This window comes from Limulus polyphemus, unplaced genomic scaffold (assembly GCF_000517525.1).
Source record: "Limulus polyphemus unplaced genomic scaffold, Limulus_polyphemus-2.1.2 Scaffold3075, whole genome shotgun sequence".
Classification (NCBI taxonomy): Eukaryota; Metazoa; Arthropoda; class Merostomata; order Xiphosura; family Limulidae; genus Limulus; species Limulus polyphemus.
The window spans coordinates 79,430-97,846 of NW_013668685.1; the positions used below are offsets into that span (position 1 = coordinate 79,430).

At 34.4% G+C, this 18,417-nt stretch overlaps 1 protein-coding gene across 1 annotated transcript in view; it reads left to right on the forward strand.

Annotated features, from left to right (window-relative positions):
• LOC106468606 (protein ELYS-like) overlaps nt 1-18,417 on the forward strand; it is an 82,573-nt gene that overhangs the window by 53,639 nt on the left and 10,517 nt on the right. The window contains exons 24-29 of the mRNA XM_022396955.1: nt 6,697-6,780; nt 8,583-8,723; nt 11,335-11,531; nt 12,937-13,009; nt 13,517-13,579; nt 14,876-14,967. Of these exons, the coding sequence (XP_022252663.1) occupies nt 6,697-6,780; nt 8,583-8,723; nt 11,335-11,531; nt 12,937-13,009; nt 13,517-13,579; nt 14,876-14,967 (650 nt within the window). The remainder of the gene's footprint in view (nt 1-6,696; nt 6,781-8,582; nt 8,724-11,334; nt 11,532-12,936; nt 13,010-13,516; nt 13,580-14,875; nt 14,968-18,417) is intronic.

Sequence of the window (18,417 nt, forward strand, 5' to 3'; positions counted from 1 at the left end):
GTGTGTGTGGGGAGGGGGGGGGGCTGACCCTGAGATTTCAGTGAGTTTATCTCTCCTTTGGTACCTTTCATCCATCCACCTTTTTTCTGAGACTAGCCACCATTCCCTTGAGAGGTTTTCAGAGGATACCTATACCCAAAATTCCTCCATGTTGGCATTATTTTCCTCCTCTGCCCTATCCCTTCACATGTGGCTTCTTTGCTGCTGGGATCCCCTGAGCAGGGATGCTCTCTTGTCTCAGGTGTGCCTGCCATCCACTTATCTCTGCGACCTACTGATGGCCCCTTTTCTGTAGATTTATTTTTAGTTGCTCGTTTGTCTCAACCTGGGCCCATTACAGCTTCTATTCAGTTTCCCATCCTATGCTCTCCCAACCCTTGCCTGTTTCATTCTCCAGAGGTCCTTCAGTGAGGTGTTTGCTCACCATCTGGTTCCGGTGACTATCCTGCTGTTACTGGGCCAGTGGGAGTTCATTTGTCTGGTTTTGTCCACCTATGGTGGGAATTCACTTCCAACCAGTGGGTGGTCCAGGTTCTCTCAAATGGACTTTTCTCTAGTTCCTCTTCCCATCTCCCTTGTCTCCCAATCCTGTGTCCTCCCCTGCTCCTCTGGATCCCAGTACTTGCCAACATCTTTCCGAGGTGGTTCAGACTCTCCTCTCACAGCATGCTATAGAGCCTGTCAGTATTCCTTCTCTGTGATTTAACTCCATGCTTTTTGTCGTTCCAAGAAGACTGGGGACTAGCATCCTGTAATCAATTTGTCCTCAGACACTTACTTTCATATTCTCATCTTCCCACAGTCCAGATGCTATCTTTGGTTTGTCCACAAAGGGGTTGTTTATTAGTTTCATTTGTGACCCTTCAGGCTTGTCTTGGCACATTATGTCTTTAATCAGATGGTGAGGGCTTTTGCCCAACTTATGCACACTTGGGGCCTGTGCTTACACCACTACATGGATGACCAGCTTCTGTTAGCTCCTTCCGAGCTTGTAGATTCTCACCACATTCATCTGCTTTTAACAGAAGCAGCTTGTGTGGGTTGGATTATCAAAATGGAGTATTCTTTCCTTATACCTACCCAATGTCCTGTCCACTTGGAGGTGTTTTTCAACACCTACCTCAGTTGGGTCCAACCTTCTCCATTCAATGAAGCTTTCAGTTCTCCACAACCTCTCCCCTCCTCATTTTCTGCACATAAGGTTATGTTGCTTTTGGGGACTTGGGCTTTCATGGAAGCCCATATTCCATTGGGTCATGCACATATGCATTCTCTTCAGTGGATGTTGCACGACCAGTGGAATTTTGTTGGGGATCCCTTGGACTCCACCATTAACTGGAACATCAGTAGGGTTCTGGACAGTGGTCTCCATTTGAACAATCCATCCATATCAACATCTTGAAGCTTTTGGCAGTACGTCCTGCTTTGGATCATTCCCTTCGCTTTGTTCAGAACAAATTGGTTATGATCTATTCCAATAACTCCAGTGTGGTCTCGTATATATCAATCAGTAAGGGGGCAAGCATTCTCGTATGCTTTGTTCTTTGACATTGGAACTCCTTTATTGGCCCCACATGCTTCATATATGTCTCATGGTGTATCATGCTCCGAGTGCCTTCAATCTTCTGGCAGACAATCTTTCCCGACCCAGTCAAGTTCACTGTGTCTCTCAACTCTCAGCTTTTCCAGTGGCTTTACACTCAGTGGGGTGCTCCTCACCTGGATGCTTTTGTCCCCTTGCCTTAATACCAAGTTATCTCTTATTTAGTCACTGGTTCCTCATCCCCAAGCCTTGGCTGTGGATGCTCTCAATCAGGATTGGATTGGATAAACTGGTACTTATATGCCTACTCCCCAATCTGGCTCCTTCTCAGGGTGATTTCAATCATCCAATCCACTCCATGTCAGGTCGTTCTGGTTCCTCGTTTCTGGCCAGCACAGCCCTGGTTTCCATTTCTTTTTCAGCTCCTAATAACTCCCCCATTACCTCTTCCTCTGACACCATCCCTTCTATGTGGTTTATCCACGCATGTAACATCCATTTTGTTCTGTTCCATTCACCCTTCTTTCCTCGCATTTCATCAACAAAAGTGGAAGGTCTTCCACTGTTGGTCACTCTGACATGAAATTTCTCCTTCTTGGCCCACTGCTCTTATTCTATCAGCTTTCCTCACCTGGCTGTTTGTTAATAGTGCTTCTGTTTCATCCATCGCAGGTTATCATACAACCATGTCCAGTACTTTCCATTTTTCCAGGTACTGTTCTGGGTTTTTCTGTCCTACCATTTTCCCATTATTCCATTTCTTCCAGATTAGTCGACCTTCCCATCAGGCAGTCCTTCCAGATTAGGATTTCAGTATTGTTCTACACTCCCTCTGTTTGAGCCTCTGGCCTTCTGTTCCCTTTATCATATATCCGTTAGAATTTATTTCCTTCCCCTCTTAGCCTGTGAGCATCATCAGTCTGAGATCTTTGCCATCAACATTTCATGTACTCTTTTCCATTCCATGTATGTTATCCTTTATCTGGATCGATCATTTCTGCCCAAAACTTTGGTAGCTTGTGTGGGAAATTCTTCATTTATGCTGTTTTCCCTTCTCTCGAATTCCCACCTCTATTTCCAGTTGGATCTGGATAGACTTCTATGTCCTGTTTATGCTATTCATTGTTATATTGCCCCCATGGTTTCCTTCCATGGTTCCCAATCCCACCTCTTCATTCACTGGAACCTTTACTCAGCATGATCTTTCCCCTTCAATCCTGACAGGTTGGGTTCATCAGCTTATCAGTCTGGTGTATTCTTCCCTGTATCCTTCTTCCAGAAGACTTTTCCAGGAGATGTCTCATCAGATATGGCACATCACCTTCTCCTTGGCATCTCATCTTCATTGTCCTTTGGAAAAGATTCTTTGTTCAGGCATGTAGACTACCCATCATATTTTCCTTAGGTGGCCATTTCTTCCTCATTCAGGTACCTGTCACCATACTTCAAACATCAGTTCGACTGTGACGGGGTAAGTTTGCCTTTCCTTTTTATTACAGAGTCATGTCCATATTAGGTCATAGATCCTGCTCAATGGCAAGTGTTGCCTGTGCAGATATACTTATTGCATATCAGTCACAAAATTCTGCACTGTATGGCCTACTATAAGTCATACAGGGGTATATTATCAACTGCCTGGTGGCCCAAGCATTCAGTCTTTGTGAGATTGATGTTGCACGAACCTGGTTCTATTTGCCCCAAGGACTGAGGTTGCGAGTGGTATCGACCATAATCCATGAGCTCCAGCTTCTGCGCAGTTCTGTCTGGGAGATGATGATGTGCATGGTACACATACACCCCATGTGCTTCAACTTTTTGTGTTCAGCTCTGGGGGTTTTGTTGCACAGGGCGGTGCATCGTAATTCCATGCTTCACCTCCTTCTACTTTTGCTTGGAGGTTGTGACTATCTGGTGTGGAACATTTTTTTATGTGCTGTACCTCATGTGGTTGTGCACAGTGGTTGATGTTGCACAGGGTATATATACTCTGCTACTCAAAGCACTCCACCTTCGTGGGGCTAGGCCCATGAAGATGATGTTGCATGATGAGGGTTGGGTGGAACATCCCACCAACGTTTCTTCAAGTCAGAGGATGTAACCCACCAATAATCCAGTAACATACACTGTTGAGATGGGGTGTTACACAAGACCACTGTAGGTTTTCCTTGCAGTGTTTTGTTCCATAAATATGCTCATTCCAGACTGTACCGACTCATGGACTATCATAAGTAAAGCAGAAGGGGATAGCTACCCATCCCTGCTGTTATTTTGATGGAATAAATTGGGGATGGTCTGCTTTTCAAAATCGGGACTTTGTGGTAACTCATTGCACTGTCTTCAGTTTCGGTGTTCCTCTGGGTTCCCCAGTGCATTTTCCCCTTCTTCTAGTGGAGAAAGGGAATCCTTAGTAGTTTTTAGTTACTGGGGTAGTGGACCATGGAGGCTGACTACTGAAAGAGTTCAATTCCATTCAGTTACGAGTAAGGCATTGGTGTTCTCCAGGTGTAGATCCTCCACCTAAATCATACTCTATATCATGAATAGATCTGCCACAATGCAGCTCACCCCTCCTCTTGGCATCACTCATCCTACCATAAACTTGATATCAGTTCCCAAAGAATGTTTTTGGATTAGAGCTGGACCAACTGATGTAAGTCCTCACATATGTGTTGGTAGGGATTCCTCATCCTACCATGGTCATGTGGTTCTGCCCCATGTGCTCCAACTCCGTGCGATTGAGTTCCAGAGGCTGATGTTGCACAGGGCAAATGTATTCTCTCCATGCACTCCACCCTGTGAGGTTTAAACTCGGAGGATGATGTTGCGTGGAGTGAAACTAGTCCAATTGGTCTTGGATTTGAGTGAACCACTACACTGGCACACACACACACCTTCCTACAGTCAGTTGGAGGTCAGGTTCTGGAGTGGCTGGTGTTGGTTGTGGATTTTCACATGTGTCCTCTTTAGTTGGGTGGTATGAACTTTCTCCCTTCTGTTTCCTCAACTTGAGGTAAAGATGATGTGGATCCTCCTTCTACTATGGGTCGATTGATATATACCCAATGGTTTTGCACTGGAGTTGACCCTAGCCATTCTAAACCATGGAGCACATTTATTTTAGCTTTTTCCACCATTATATATGTGGTTGGTGACCCTGTATGCATTCATCTCTTGGGTTATGCTTTCCTTAGATTTCAGTGGGATGTAGGGCTGGACCAACCATTTTTTTCATCCAATCAGAGATGTGCTCCTCATGATTTCTGCCCAATTATGCAACACTTACTATCACACTGGGCAAAGAGTATACCTGGTATAGAAGTGGTGTGGTTTCACATGGGTGTTCCTCTTTCAGTGGAGGTCACTCTCCATGGATGTTCTTTGGATGCTTTTAAAGGATGTTCATCTATATCCCTTGCACCAGTTCCTCCATCTTTTCAATGTGGGATTCTAGCTATTATGTGAGAAGAGAGGTAAGGTACTGTATCAGAAATTATTGTTTTCCTACACTGAAAATATATTTTCATTAGGTACTTACCTCCTGTCACACTTTTCACCCTTCCTCCCCATTACTTGTGCTTATTTTCTGCCTCATCTCAAAGTGATTGTTAGGAGAAATAGAATAGAAGGAGCAACATGCATCAGGAGGGTGTGTTGCACTCCTATTGGTGGAAGGTTGTCACATGATAATTTTCATGGAAAGACACAGTAAATCACGTTGATTGTGGAGTAGATGGTAGTTTCAAGGCTGGTGGTGAGAGAAACATTTTGCATATAGAGGACAGCACTGAATGAGAAAAGCTATTCTGTGAGTAGAGGTAAGTACTTAACAGCAATATATTTTCAGTGTAGGAAAATAACAACTTTGGTTGGCATAAAGAAAGACAAAGTGAAAAGTTTACATTTATTCATGGTAGACCTGCCTCTATAAACTGTTTTTTGTTGTTGTTTTTTATATTCAATGACTTGTAAAGACTTATGTTTAAGCTGAAACATTGTTTAAAAACAAATTTTTGCCACTAAAATATAGCAGTATATGGTATGGTTCAGGGAGTGGAAAGGTTTTATTAGACAATATGTATTATAAGCTTGTTTTACAAGAATTCATCTTTTACTGCTTTTATATTTCGATGGGACAATTTTGGATACATTATAATATTTGAGTAATATTATAAAATGACATAACATTATTTTTCAAAATTATTTAATTGATTTGGGTGACCTGTATATATATATTGCTTATACTTTGTTTACTGGTGTTAAGTAGAATTGATTTTCAAATTTTCGATGACTGATCGAAACATGCACTTAAGAGCTCAGTGAACCCATTCCTTGGTTTTGCTCTGAAATCAGCTCTTCCATGAATATTATATTACAAAAATATTCAATAATATTTTAGTTCAAAAATACGTAATAGTTTGCAGAGGACCAAAATAAATATTTCTTGTCAAGATTGACTATGATTGGTTAAATTCAGTTTATTTTTTTGTGATTAATCCAACTTCATTCCATACTTGCTCTTATTTCTTAATTTTGTCTCTTTTTGACCAACTTTGAAGTTAATTGGTCAAAGTTAATTTCTCCTTGACTGACTAGTTAAAAATAACGATAAAGGAAGTTATTGTTTTTTTGTTTGTCTCTTTGACAAAATTAGTTATTAGTATAACAACAATTGGCATTCTTTATTTTATACAGTATTTTTGGTTTTCTAATGCATGCATGCAGTAAGCCACTTATATAATATTTATTTTCTATGATTCCTACCGACAGCACATGATTATGAAAAAAAAAAAAAATCTAGAAGTAAATTGTTTGAGTTCACATTTCCTTGACTCATAAGTTTATATTTCAAAACTACATAATAGCTACTTCTGTCATCAGAAATGGATTATTAAAGTAAGTTAAAATTTTATTTCCTACAGATGAAAATAAACATTTTATTTCTTACTGGTCTGAAAATAATTTTACAGCTGGTTGTTAATTAAAACATTTGTAGGAATTTACTAACAAACAGAATAGTCTGTTAATACATGTAGATTTTTCTCAGTAAAAAAATTTGGGTTTCAGTACTCCAAGAAGAAATTATGTTTAACTTACTTGAAAAACTTGTATCTATATTATTTAGATCATAAAATAACAATGATTTTCTTTTTCAGCTTGCATGAGAATCTGAACTATATGGTTAATAATGTTCCATTTTTTCGTGATCCTTTAACATCATCCAAATTGAAAGCAGACAGGTAGAGTTACAGTTTTTCCTAGGAACAATTGACTTGCAATTTAAATATCAGTGTACAGTTTATAAGCCATCTAAATATTATGGTGATATCGCTACAAAAAAAAATCTTAGGTATTTTATAAGATTATGCTGTTACGAAAAACTTTAAGACAAACGTTGACATCAATTTCAATCCATTATTATGAAGCACCATTATCTTAATAATCAAGTAAGAACTCGGACTATTAAAAATTACAAGAGGTACTTGATCAGATAGGACTACTATATGGTATACTAATTGCATAAAACCCAAAATCCTATATCAACCATTTTGTTACATAGGTTTCTAATAAGTAGACAGAAAATCAAAACACGATGTTAAACTTCTAACTTGTCCATAAGTTTTGCTTTCTAACTAAATTATCTCATTTTGTATAAAACATTCTTCAAAATATTGCAATAAGACTCCTTCAATTGAAGGAATACATCATATAAAGTTTAATAATATATGTATAATATTCAGTGATGGATATACATTTGTCACATGTTGCTGATTTGCTTGCTAGTTTATTAAATTTCCTTATATTTGTATGTAATCATTAGTTCTAATTCACATGTTTTAATGTCCAGTCTGTAAGTAAAACATTTTTGGTGGATTGATCCCCAAACAAAGCTTCCAAATACTCTTTTTTTTCTCTTTAATTGTGGATAGAGATTTGAAATCCTTGTAATATCTGGAATATGAATTGCACAGCAGCTTGACCAAATAAATACTCATCGAAGCTAGTCTCATGTATGAAGGATTAGATAGTAGTAATAGTAGTAGCAACAGTAGTTGTAGCAGAGCAGCATGAGTAGCAGGAAAAGCAGAGACAGTAGTAGCAGTAATGTCAGGACAGTATCACAGGCATGGCACATGAGTGAATATAGACCAGTCAGGATCTAATGTTCTTAACCACTTTTTATTTGACCAATCATGATACAGCAACATGAACACTTCTCTTATTTTGTGCAAGAAGAACACAGTCTGGCCAATCCCCTAAACTCTGTATCTTCATTGAAAAACACTGTCAAGAGGTTAGTTCTTTTGGCAGTAAAGTGTGGTAATTTGAGGTTAAAAGATCGAGCCTTTTATTGGAGAAAATATATTTTTTGGTTCTAACTTGAATAACAGAAAATGTGACACTCCTCTGTAGCCCACCCAATCCTCTAAACTTTTTTTTTATTTAACTCACAGACTGGGTGTTAAGGTGAGAATCTTAAAAAAGATATAATCACACTTTCAAAATTATATACCAATTTATATTTATTTTTGCATTTAGTTAACTTGTTGCTTGATCATTGAGAAGACTTATAATCCACAATTTTATTTTTAAATATTTAGAATTAATGTTAATTTAATTTCTCTTATAACAATTGTGTTCTACTTTCATAGTTTGTAGAATCTGCAGTAGGTTTGTTGGTTTTTTGGCTTATATTATCTTGTATTAATTTAAAATTACTTGCCATCTTGGACTGTAAACATTCTTATCACTGGTGCACAACAATAAAGGATTTATGAATCTTAGGTGATTCATTTGGGTGAAATGTGCCACTGTATATTATTCTTGTTCATATAATGAACCTGTAATGAACTTCATATGAGCAAGTGTTGGGAGTACACATCCACACTATTTTATTTACTACTTCTTCAAACAGTGGAACTTAAGTATATTCAGAGTTAAGTTTAACTCTTCTTGTACCAGGTATTGATAACTATACTGTTTCTATAAAACACTGTACATATTCATATGTGTGTTGGTAAAACTTATTTTTAACCCATAGTTTGTCAGAAATATTTTATCCAACTCGGGTGACTAAGTATCCTGTGAAGCGATCAGCAGATCATTTTGAGATACTGGGTTCTCCTAAGAAGTCCAGATTAGTGGATATGTCTCCATTTAAATCATCTGATTTGTATAGAAGGTAAGAACTATCTCTATGAAAACGATATTTTACTCAGGTATATTAATGTTATGAGTATTCATGTGTTTCAAGGTTCCACTTTGTTTCTAAATTTTTGAAGTTTCTTGGTAACATACTGTGGTTGGAACTGATAAGTGCACTGTAATATACTTAAACATTTGTATACTTTATCAACTGAAGTCCATAAGTACAAGTTCTTTTTACTCTTCCCAAACAGTTAAAAAAGACCTAAATAGTGAATAGGACCACCTTTGGCCCAACTGGCAACTTAAACATATCACAACATGGATCTATAAGATGTTGAAAGACATTCTGTGGTATTCCAATCTATTCTTTCATGAGAACCATGAATGGTTTTATGAGAGTGGATGGCAGATGTGAACAACAACTGATCTGTTATTCCAAGACATTTCACAAATCTTTGATTGCACTTTGCTGGTCAAGGAGAATAACTAGTTTTGTATACTTCTGTAAACCTTTCCTATGCAGCACCCACCTGATCAATGTATCCTTGTTGTTCTACTACATGGTAGCACTATTCTGATACAGAAGTAACATTCCAAGATAAAAGCATGATCTGCTAAGATGTATATGTATTTACACAATGCCCCCTACTGTCAGGTAGGAGGAAAGAAACACAACCAGGCCAGCTAACCATCTCCTACACTGATACAAATTTGAGCATTAAACTGTTGGAATGATACTTGTAAGATGCAGTGCTTTATTAAGATTTTGTCACATGTGGATTTTCTTTCGTCTTGATTCACTGAAACACAACCTGTTTCTATAGGTCAATTCCCCATTTTCAATGCTTAAGGCACCACTGTGGGTGGACTGTTTTGTTCTTGTCAGTAGTATACCTGCCAAATATTCCAGTTTTATCAAAATAATTTTGATATTTAGTCCTTTATTTCCTATACAGTTTAATATTTTCTTTGATAAACTTCATTTAAGTTAGAAAAAATCAAGGCTTTATGCTTCTGTTTAATCTGCTATGGACTAATTAAGAGAAATGTGAAAAAACATCTGCAGACTTATCTTTATTTTCATCATTAGCCCCCCCAGTGGCACAGTGGTATGTCAGCAGGCTTACATTGCTAGAAACTGAGTTTCGATACCCGTGGTGGGCAGAGTACAGATAGCCCTTTGTGTAGCTTTGTGCTTAACTACAAAACAAACAAATAAACAATTTTCATTACTAATATTGGACTTGCTGGATTCATAGCTATGCCATATTATGGTATTTTGACATTGCAGTATGCAGGTATACTAAGTGTTTCCTCCCCATCTGCAGACAGATGAATGCCTAGATGCATTGGAAGGTGTCATACAGTTCAACACTTTAGAATTGGCAGCTAGACATTGACCTGTCAACAGACCTAAGACTACTTTCAACATATGAGATGGTGTGTGCAATTTTCATGTCATGCTGTTCTTCCTATGTATTATGCCCACCACCTTCAAGATGCTAATGGAGCTTAAATTGAAGGGGGCTGCAATGGGAGAGAGAGAGATGCCTGGTAAAGAGATTCACTTATTCATTGAGAGCTGTCAAACATTCAGTAAAAATGCCATAAATACAACAAATTTTTGTCTTTTGATTGTACTTGTTGTTAAATAAAAGATATTTCACACTGTTATATACCATGTCCACTCCATTGTTTTAATAAATTCAATCAAATATCAAAGAATTCAGATTTTCTTCCCAAAAACATTTTCTTTCAAACCTCTACTTATTCTGTGGATTCTATCCAATTCTTTTAAGAAAAAATCAGTGCACCAGAGGATACCATAACACCATAATAAAGAAGAGTAATAGTTGCAGTAAAAAAGATTCAAATGACAAAAAATGTTTTATAAAAGTAAGAGAAATGTTTCATCACATTTCCTAAAAATATTTATTTTGTACTACTTAATGTTTATGATTTAATAGATTTTATATTAATGTACTTTCGTTTGTTGTGTCATAAAAAAAAAGTTGTGTAACTACTTATTTTACATGAAAACATGAAATCAATGAAATAAATAGGTTGTGATTTTTGTTTTTGGCTTTTACTATGAAAATAATAATTTTATATTTAAAGAAGAGAGAGAGCATTTGATACATATCAAATCTGGAAGTTAAAACTTGTGTTTACTTCCTGTGGGCCCCATATGAATCCCACTGGCATTTTAAACACATTTTTCAATATTGTGTATGCACCAAATTGATTGAAGGGTCAGTGATTTGTTGGTTGGTCCCTAATAACATACAACAACAACAAAAAAAGAAAATACAATCAATATTTTAATTAATCACATTAATTACTACTAAGGGGCCACCTAAGTATTTGATATAGAAAATGACTGATTTCACCCAGTTTTTATCATTTTCTTATGATTCAATATGTAGACTCTACCAGTAATGAACAGTATAAAAACAGCTAGTAATTTGATGGTTAATATTGAAGAACTATGTATGTTGAAAGTGTAAGTGATAAAATATGTGGTTTGGTGATAATATCTGTTGTATTTTAAAAAAAATACAAATTAGAATCTTGACACACAGTATCATGGTAAACCTGCAGAGTCTGGAATACTAATACAGTATGTAATTTAATGCTGTTTCCAGAAATAGTACAGAACATATTGGCTCAGAAGTGTTGTACCTGCTCAAGCCTTCTCCAATTTCTAGGAAGTCAGTTTCTGCAGGGGATCAGACCCTTACAGCTAGTATGAGCACTACTCAGTTTACTCTTAAATTTAATCAGTTCTGTGACAGGCCAGGCAGTCCAGTAATTGTAAAGGATTACGAACAGGAAGTTAAACGTAAGAAACTTAACTGCAAAAATTATAAAGGGTTATTTTTCAATTACCTAAATGTATGACTTAATCTTTTGTCATTTGTTAGTAATTTTATGTCTTACTTTTTTATATTGTCTCCTGATGATTCAAGGTAAGCTAAAATCCATGGTTTAATTCCCCATAGTGGACAGAGAGCAGGTAGCCTATCATGTGGCTTTGCATGAAAAAAAAAGAAATTCATTTGTTTATATTACAATCGTTATTAAAAACAATTTTCCCTTTGATACTACTTGATATAGTTAGGAAGAAATCAGTTTTACACGCAGTCTAAATGACTACTTTTTAAAATTAATTGTAATTGTAATACTCCTCTTAAAAGTTCTTAATTCACATATTTTTTGTTACCCCCATATAAAACAAATTCTGAAATATTATTACTGAAAATTATTTTTTAAAATTTATATAACGTAAGACGTTGAGATATTTCAACCAGTTTCATCAAAGGAAGAAGAAGGTGAGTGCAGATAAAATAACCTTCGAAGCTAGGTATTTAATACTGTTCATGCAATAGCATTATATTGCAAATAAATTATAATGTAAAAAATGATAGCTTTTTTAGAATTATTGTTAGATATACACAAGTATTTCAGTGAGCTTTAAGATTTTGATAGTTTACATAGTGCGGGTGTCGTATTTAGTTATTTTTAGAAACAATATTTTTATGGTAAGTTTGTTTACATAACTATTTATAAATTATCCATTGTGTAGTTCAATTGCTATGAATTAGTGATTGTTTACAATAGTGAGATTATTGCATCATGTTGCTAGAACTTTCTGAGTTTCTTGTTGGTTTAATTGAGTATTATTGCATCAGAATATCTAGCATTGGGTGAATGTTCTAGACTTTTATCAGGGTATAAATATATCTTGAAAAAATCATTATTTAGTTCTAGTTCTAGAATGCATAATCGTGAGTGAATTTAGTGATAAAGAGTGTATAGTGGCAATTATTATAGTGAAATTATTGTAGAATGTATTGTAGTAACAAAGTAGAGAACAATAATTTGTCTTGTCAGTTGTGTTCTAAAGTAACTGAACCAGCCTGTGTGGACTTTGACAAAAAAAGAGAAAATTATATAAAGCTCTGGATATAACTGTGGTAACCAACAGTGTAATGAATATTTGTATTTATATTTGATTTGTTTTAATATATATTTTGAAATAAGTGGACTGTGTTGCTGTTTGTTTATAGTGAAATTTATCACCAACAAGTCACAGACACCTACTGTAAAGAATACAGTCTTACAAAACTTGACAGTTATTTTTTATAAGAAACCAATAAAGTATTTGTTATGCAAAGAATATTCTTTTATAGAGGATTTTGTGTGGTAACCTTTATATATTTTTAAATTTATCCATTTCTTACCAGAAGAGAATGTTTCCAAACAGCTTCACTTTTTACTTCCCAAGGCTAGATCTTTCACTTCTTATCAAGACCAATGGTGAGTTTTCTTTCACATTTTCCTTGATTCTGAATTATAGCAACAGTTGTCAAGATTAAAGATTTAGTTAAAGATTAAAAACATGAGGAGTCTGTTTATAATGCTTTTAAGATAAACATCACGTTTAAAGTAAATTCCATTCCACGGGTAAAAAAAAAATTTACTGTGTCACAAGTTTAAAGTGCCCTTAATCAGCTAACAGCATTTTATTCCTTGAAATTAGTGCTCTAGGAAGTGATTATCAGGTTGTACATACTTCATTTAAAGTTTGTTTTCAAGCATTAGTGTATCAGAAGGTTTGAAATATATAGATAGATAGGTATTTTTGTTTTTAATATGTAGAAAATGCATTTTTTCATTCTTTTCTGTAAGATGTGATACCAGTTTTCTGTCTAGTAGTAATTATTTGATTAGAAAGATTGCCATATAATATTTTAAGCTACTGATGTTCATATCAATTTGTTTGTTTGGTAAAATAAATAAAGCATGAGTTGTTTTTTTAAATAGGTTTTCAACTCCATCTGTGTGGAGCTTTAGAAATATGCAAGATAGAAGTTCAACTCCTGAGAAGTAAATATTCTATTGTTATTTTGCTTCTACTTTCGTTTTAAGCTGGATTTTATTTTCCTCCATGCAAAACTTTTAAATAATGTCAGAAGGTTTTTTAAAACAAGTTTTAAAGATGAGCTACTGTTGTGTTTTCTGTACTTACAACAGATGAGTAAAAATGAAGTAGAAGATAAATCATTTGAACGTTTATGCATTTCTTTTGTTGTTATCATTATACTACAGATTTAAAAAAATTTAGTAGATATGTACTGTTTTTTCAAGTTATAGAATCTTCTTCCACGACATACTTAAACACAGTTTGAGTAAGCCACGACATACTTAAACACAGTTTGAGTAAGCCATAGTGTTATGCTATAATTTGGCAGAAATTCATAAATATAATTTTTATTTTGTTTTATGGACACCAAATTTCGTGTAATTTGTGTAGGTATGTACTGATTGTGATGTTTAAATATATTTTTCAAGCATAATGTGTCTCTAACAGTACTTAATGCAGAAGAATGTAATTTTGAGCAATACACTCTAAACTTGCCACAATCAATGTTTACAATTTGTGTCAAAATGTTTCTTAAATTATGTTAACATAATAAGAACAGAAAAAAAAAGTATGCCACTGGGATTACCAACCAAAAAATGTATAGTTACAGTGCAGTGCTTACAATAAGTCCTCATTTAACAAATAATTTTTGTTATGATACTACTACTTAAAAGTAATGAGTAACGAAACAAGTACACGTAATTAAACCTAACTTAGAAATGACAAGCTTAAAAGAGCATGTATATATACAACTTTTAGGGAAGTATACATTTTTAAAGGATACAAGAGTAAAAGAAACTTAGCTAGTTTGCAATATAAACATAAAAGAAACATTAGTTGTGAGGAATTTCATAATTGGAAGTATAAAATTCTAATGTCAGAAATATAAAATTTTTATTGTTTAATATAAAGTGTAACCAACAAACATCCAAATAATGTAACTTCTTGCACAGTAGCAAAAGAACCAAGATGAACTTCTCGATTACTTCCTTCATAGTATTTAGTTTGTTATAGTATTTATTTTGTGATAATAGTTTATTTTCAAGCATTTATACTGTTCAGTATACATTTAAAATAAAATTACTTCTTTTGTCTATAAAGGGTGAATTTTGAATTTATAGTAACCACATTTACCAAAATACTGAATTATGGTTATCATGCTGTTACTATGAAGCTTTAGGCAAGTGCTTTTCAGATGCACTTTTAAAATAAGAATTTTTATATTAATAATCACATTCTCTCACGTTCTTTAAATATAGGTCATCTCCAAAAGACTTGAGTATAAATCCCAGGAAGTTACTTCATCAAATTTCCCTTACTTCATTATCTTCAGAAATCCATTCCCCTTTCAGTGAGTATCAGCCATTTGACTGATGATTGTCATAAGTTATATATATTTATATATATAAAGTACATTTGAAAGGCATCTTCAAAGATAAGGTAATGGTTACTGGTGTTGAATACTAAGAGGACAAAGATGTATGAAGTCCCTTGTCAATGTTGCCACCTAACATCAAAAACTATTAGAGATAATGAATGCATTAAACTGACCTGTGATACATATATGAAAATAAGTTAAATGAAAATTGTTTTTTGAATATTTAGTTTTAAATTTGTGATTAATCATGACCTTTGTTACCTCCACCACCTAAGGTGATAGAGGTTATGTTTTCACCCCTGTGTGTTTGTCAGCAATATTTCTCAAATGGCTGAGTGAATTTGAATGAAAGTTTATATACAGTTGGACTATGACTGAACATAGAAATGATTAGTTTTTGGAGGGTCAAAGGTAAAGGACAAAGCAAGGTCACGAAAATTGAAAAAATCCCTATCTGTTAACATGGGGACCAATTTTCCACACTATTTTTACTTTATATCTCAGTCATAATGATCCAATTTTGATGAACCTTGGTGGACTTATGTAGAATATTATTCCACATTGTGCTGCCAAAAATGGTCTAAGTCAATTGATAAACAGACATATGGACACATTTTCATATTTTTTACAAGCCAAATATGATCAATGCTGCATGGTAGAGGTATGCACTTTGCTGAATGCCTGTAACGGGCATATGTTGGATTCAACTTTACGCTCGTTACAAAGAAATTTATTTCAATTTCGGGTCATGCTTTCATGAGCAGAGCACACAAGCCACCAACTTGAAGTTTACGTGTGGAATAGAGAACTCACACAGAGACAACTGGATACAAATCAAATAACTTCTTTATTTTATATACTGTTGAACAGTTCATTTATATCAAAATTCTCAAGGTTATCTTGAAACAACATTAACTCTAAATTATTGAATTCTTCACTTTAAAAATCTAGATGTTCATTAATAACACCTTCTATTATGTTCAATAACACAGACACATCATTAGTTATCAACTAAGTTAACACAAGAAATTATCTTGGTCATAATCTGTACAACTGCATTAACAAATCTTCTAAGCTTTCTTTCAGTAGTTCCACTATAAGCATTATCAAATCTATCATTTCTTTAGTACAGTTAGTATTCTTTACTTTTCTCTCATTATACATTATTGAACCTTAAGTGAAACACTGTTAGACTAGATAAGAAATAGCATACTTACAAGGGATTTGTGTGGCTAACTTATCGTAGATTCTGAATTACTTCCACCTTCTTCTGGAGTTGGATCAGGTTCTTGGAGCAACTTGATAAGTGTGGAGAAGTCGATGTTTAGAGTTGGAAGCCCAGAATTATATACACAATTTTAGTGTTTTTCCAATTTTTCAAGAAGTTTAGCAGATCTACTTTTAAAAAGTAATTCTTTTAACTCGATTGGTACAAATGGGATCTTCCATCAACAAGTGGACTATTCCATCAGATTGTAACCAAAATCCACTTTGTTATTGGTCCTTATAGAACTTATTTCTGTCCCTTATTTAATATATTTGGCAAAATCATCCAAGACAATTAACTTAGGGCATATAGAGACAAATCATATAACTACAGTCTCTTCACTAAGAGTATTTTTCACCCTTGTCTTTCATCGCCATCTCATTAACTGCTTTTTTTTTTGTGACATGTGTTCATTCCAGTTGTGTGTTTTTCTAACTATTGGGGTTTTCTCAACATACCACGACTGTCTGGTGCAAGAATTGGTAACTGTAAATTCTTTCACTTCTGAGGTTAAAAGTGGAATGTCTTCAAGCCTGTATGTCCTATATTTGGTATTGTGGCTCACTGGTGTCCACATTTTTCGTATAACATTTTTGATCTGCTGCTTCCTTCATACTATACGTTACATATGTTTTAAAAAAAGGGAATTCTTCAAAACCTTTAAAGCTTCATCAGGATTATACAATTTCTGTAATGCATTATATTGTTTTTACAGATATGTGTAAGATAAGACTCCAATATGAATTGTGTGCGAGTTAAAAGAAACTGAACATCTAACAAGGTGATATAACTGTCACAAGTGTTAAGAAAATACAATGTGACTCATTGTGTTGTGACACATTACATACCCAATAGTAGTGATAGAGTTCATTACAGAAATTATATCCTCTTAATGAAGGTGTACAGCCAAAACGTTGAGCAAATAAAATGAGTTGTAAGACTCTCTTGAGTTCACAGTCATTTTATTTATTTGTAATTATGAAGCTACATTTTATCATTTGGATGTCTACTGGTTAAACAAACAATAAAAATTTGCTACTTCCAATTATGAAATCCAGACATTAAATTTGCAAAACATACTGTTTCCCTACTAAACCTGTAATACAATATTTTTCTATATAGAATTACTAATAACCATTTTGGAATATGAAGTTATTTTTCTTAATCTAAAATTCAGAAAAGCAAACTTGAAAACACTATGTTTATGAAAACATATATAGATAGGAGGCATGAAGTATTTGTGGAATACAGATCCTAAGTATATATATATATATGTAAAGGCAAAACATTGAGCAAATAAACAACATGTAAGATTTTATAGTGGTTTTATTCATTTTTAATTATGTGTACTATGCTCCAGTTATCATTACATGAATTAAAATATGTAGCTTCATCTTATATACTCACTTACATTTGTACATTAGCTCATAATTTTTTTTACCTATCTATTATGTGCTGCCAATGCTAAGGTATCTGTTTGCATTTTCACATCAGCCCATAATCTATTCTTAACTTTTGTCACAACTGTGATCCAGGATATAATTTTGTGCTTCTTCATCAGCTCATGGACTTTAAACTTCCCAAAACATCAGATTGCATTTCTTCAATAGCCCATCAGCCCTTCCTATCTTTGTTTATCAGTGCTCACTAAGGTTTTCACAACCTTAATTAGCTTTAGACTGGGATATCACTTTACAAGGTATCATCTTATATTATCAGTAATTACTTTGTAGGCTCTAGTTTCCCTTTATGTAATGTCCACCTACGTTATCAGTTACGCCCAAAGACTTTAATATTTCTTTATACACTGATCAAAGTATCATTTTGTACTTTTCCATTAGCATGAATTATTTTTTCTTATCAGTTCTTCTGCACCTTAAACTTACTTTTATATAAATGGGAAAAAACTCACAATCATAGGCCTAAATGAATTGTGTATGTCTTGTTTTAGAAATACTCAATTAAGTAAAATATGCAGAAAAATCTTTAATAAAAGTATTCAGCTTCAGTTGATTTCATTACAAAGCTGTTGATTATATATTTTCATGTTTTCAGTTTGAAAATTACTGTAGCTATAAACGATTAACATAAATTTCATGTTTGCAGTGTCATGATTTAAATAATACTCTAATTTGGGTACAAATTGGACTTACAAG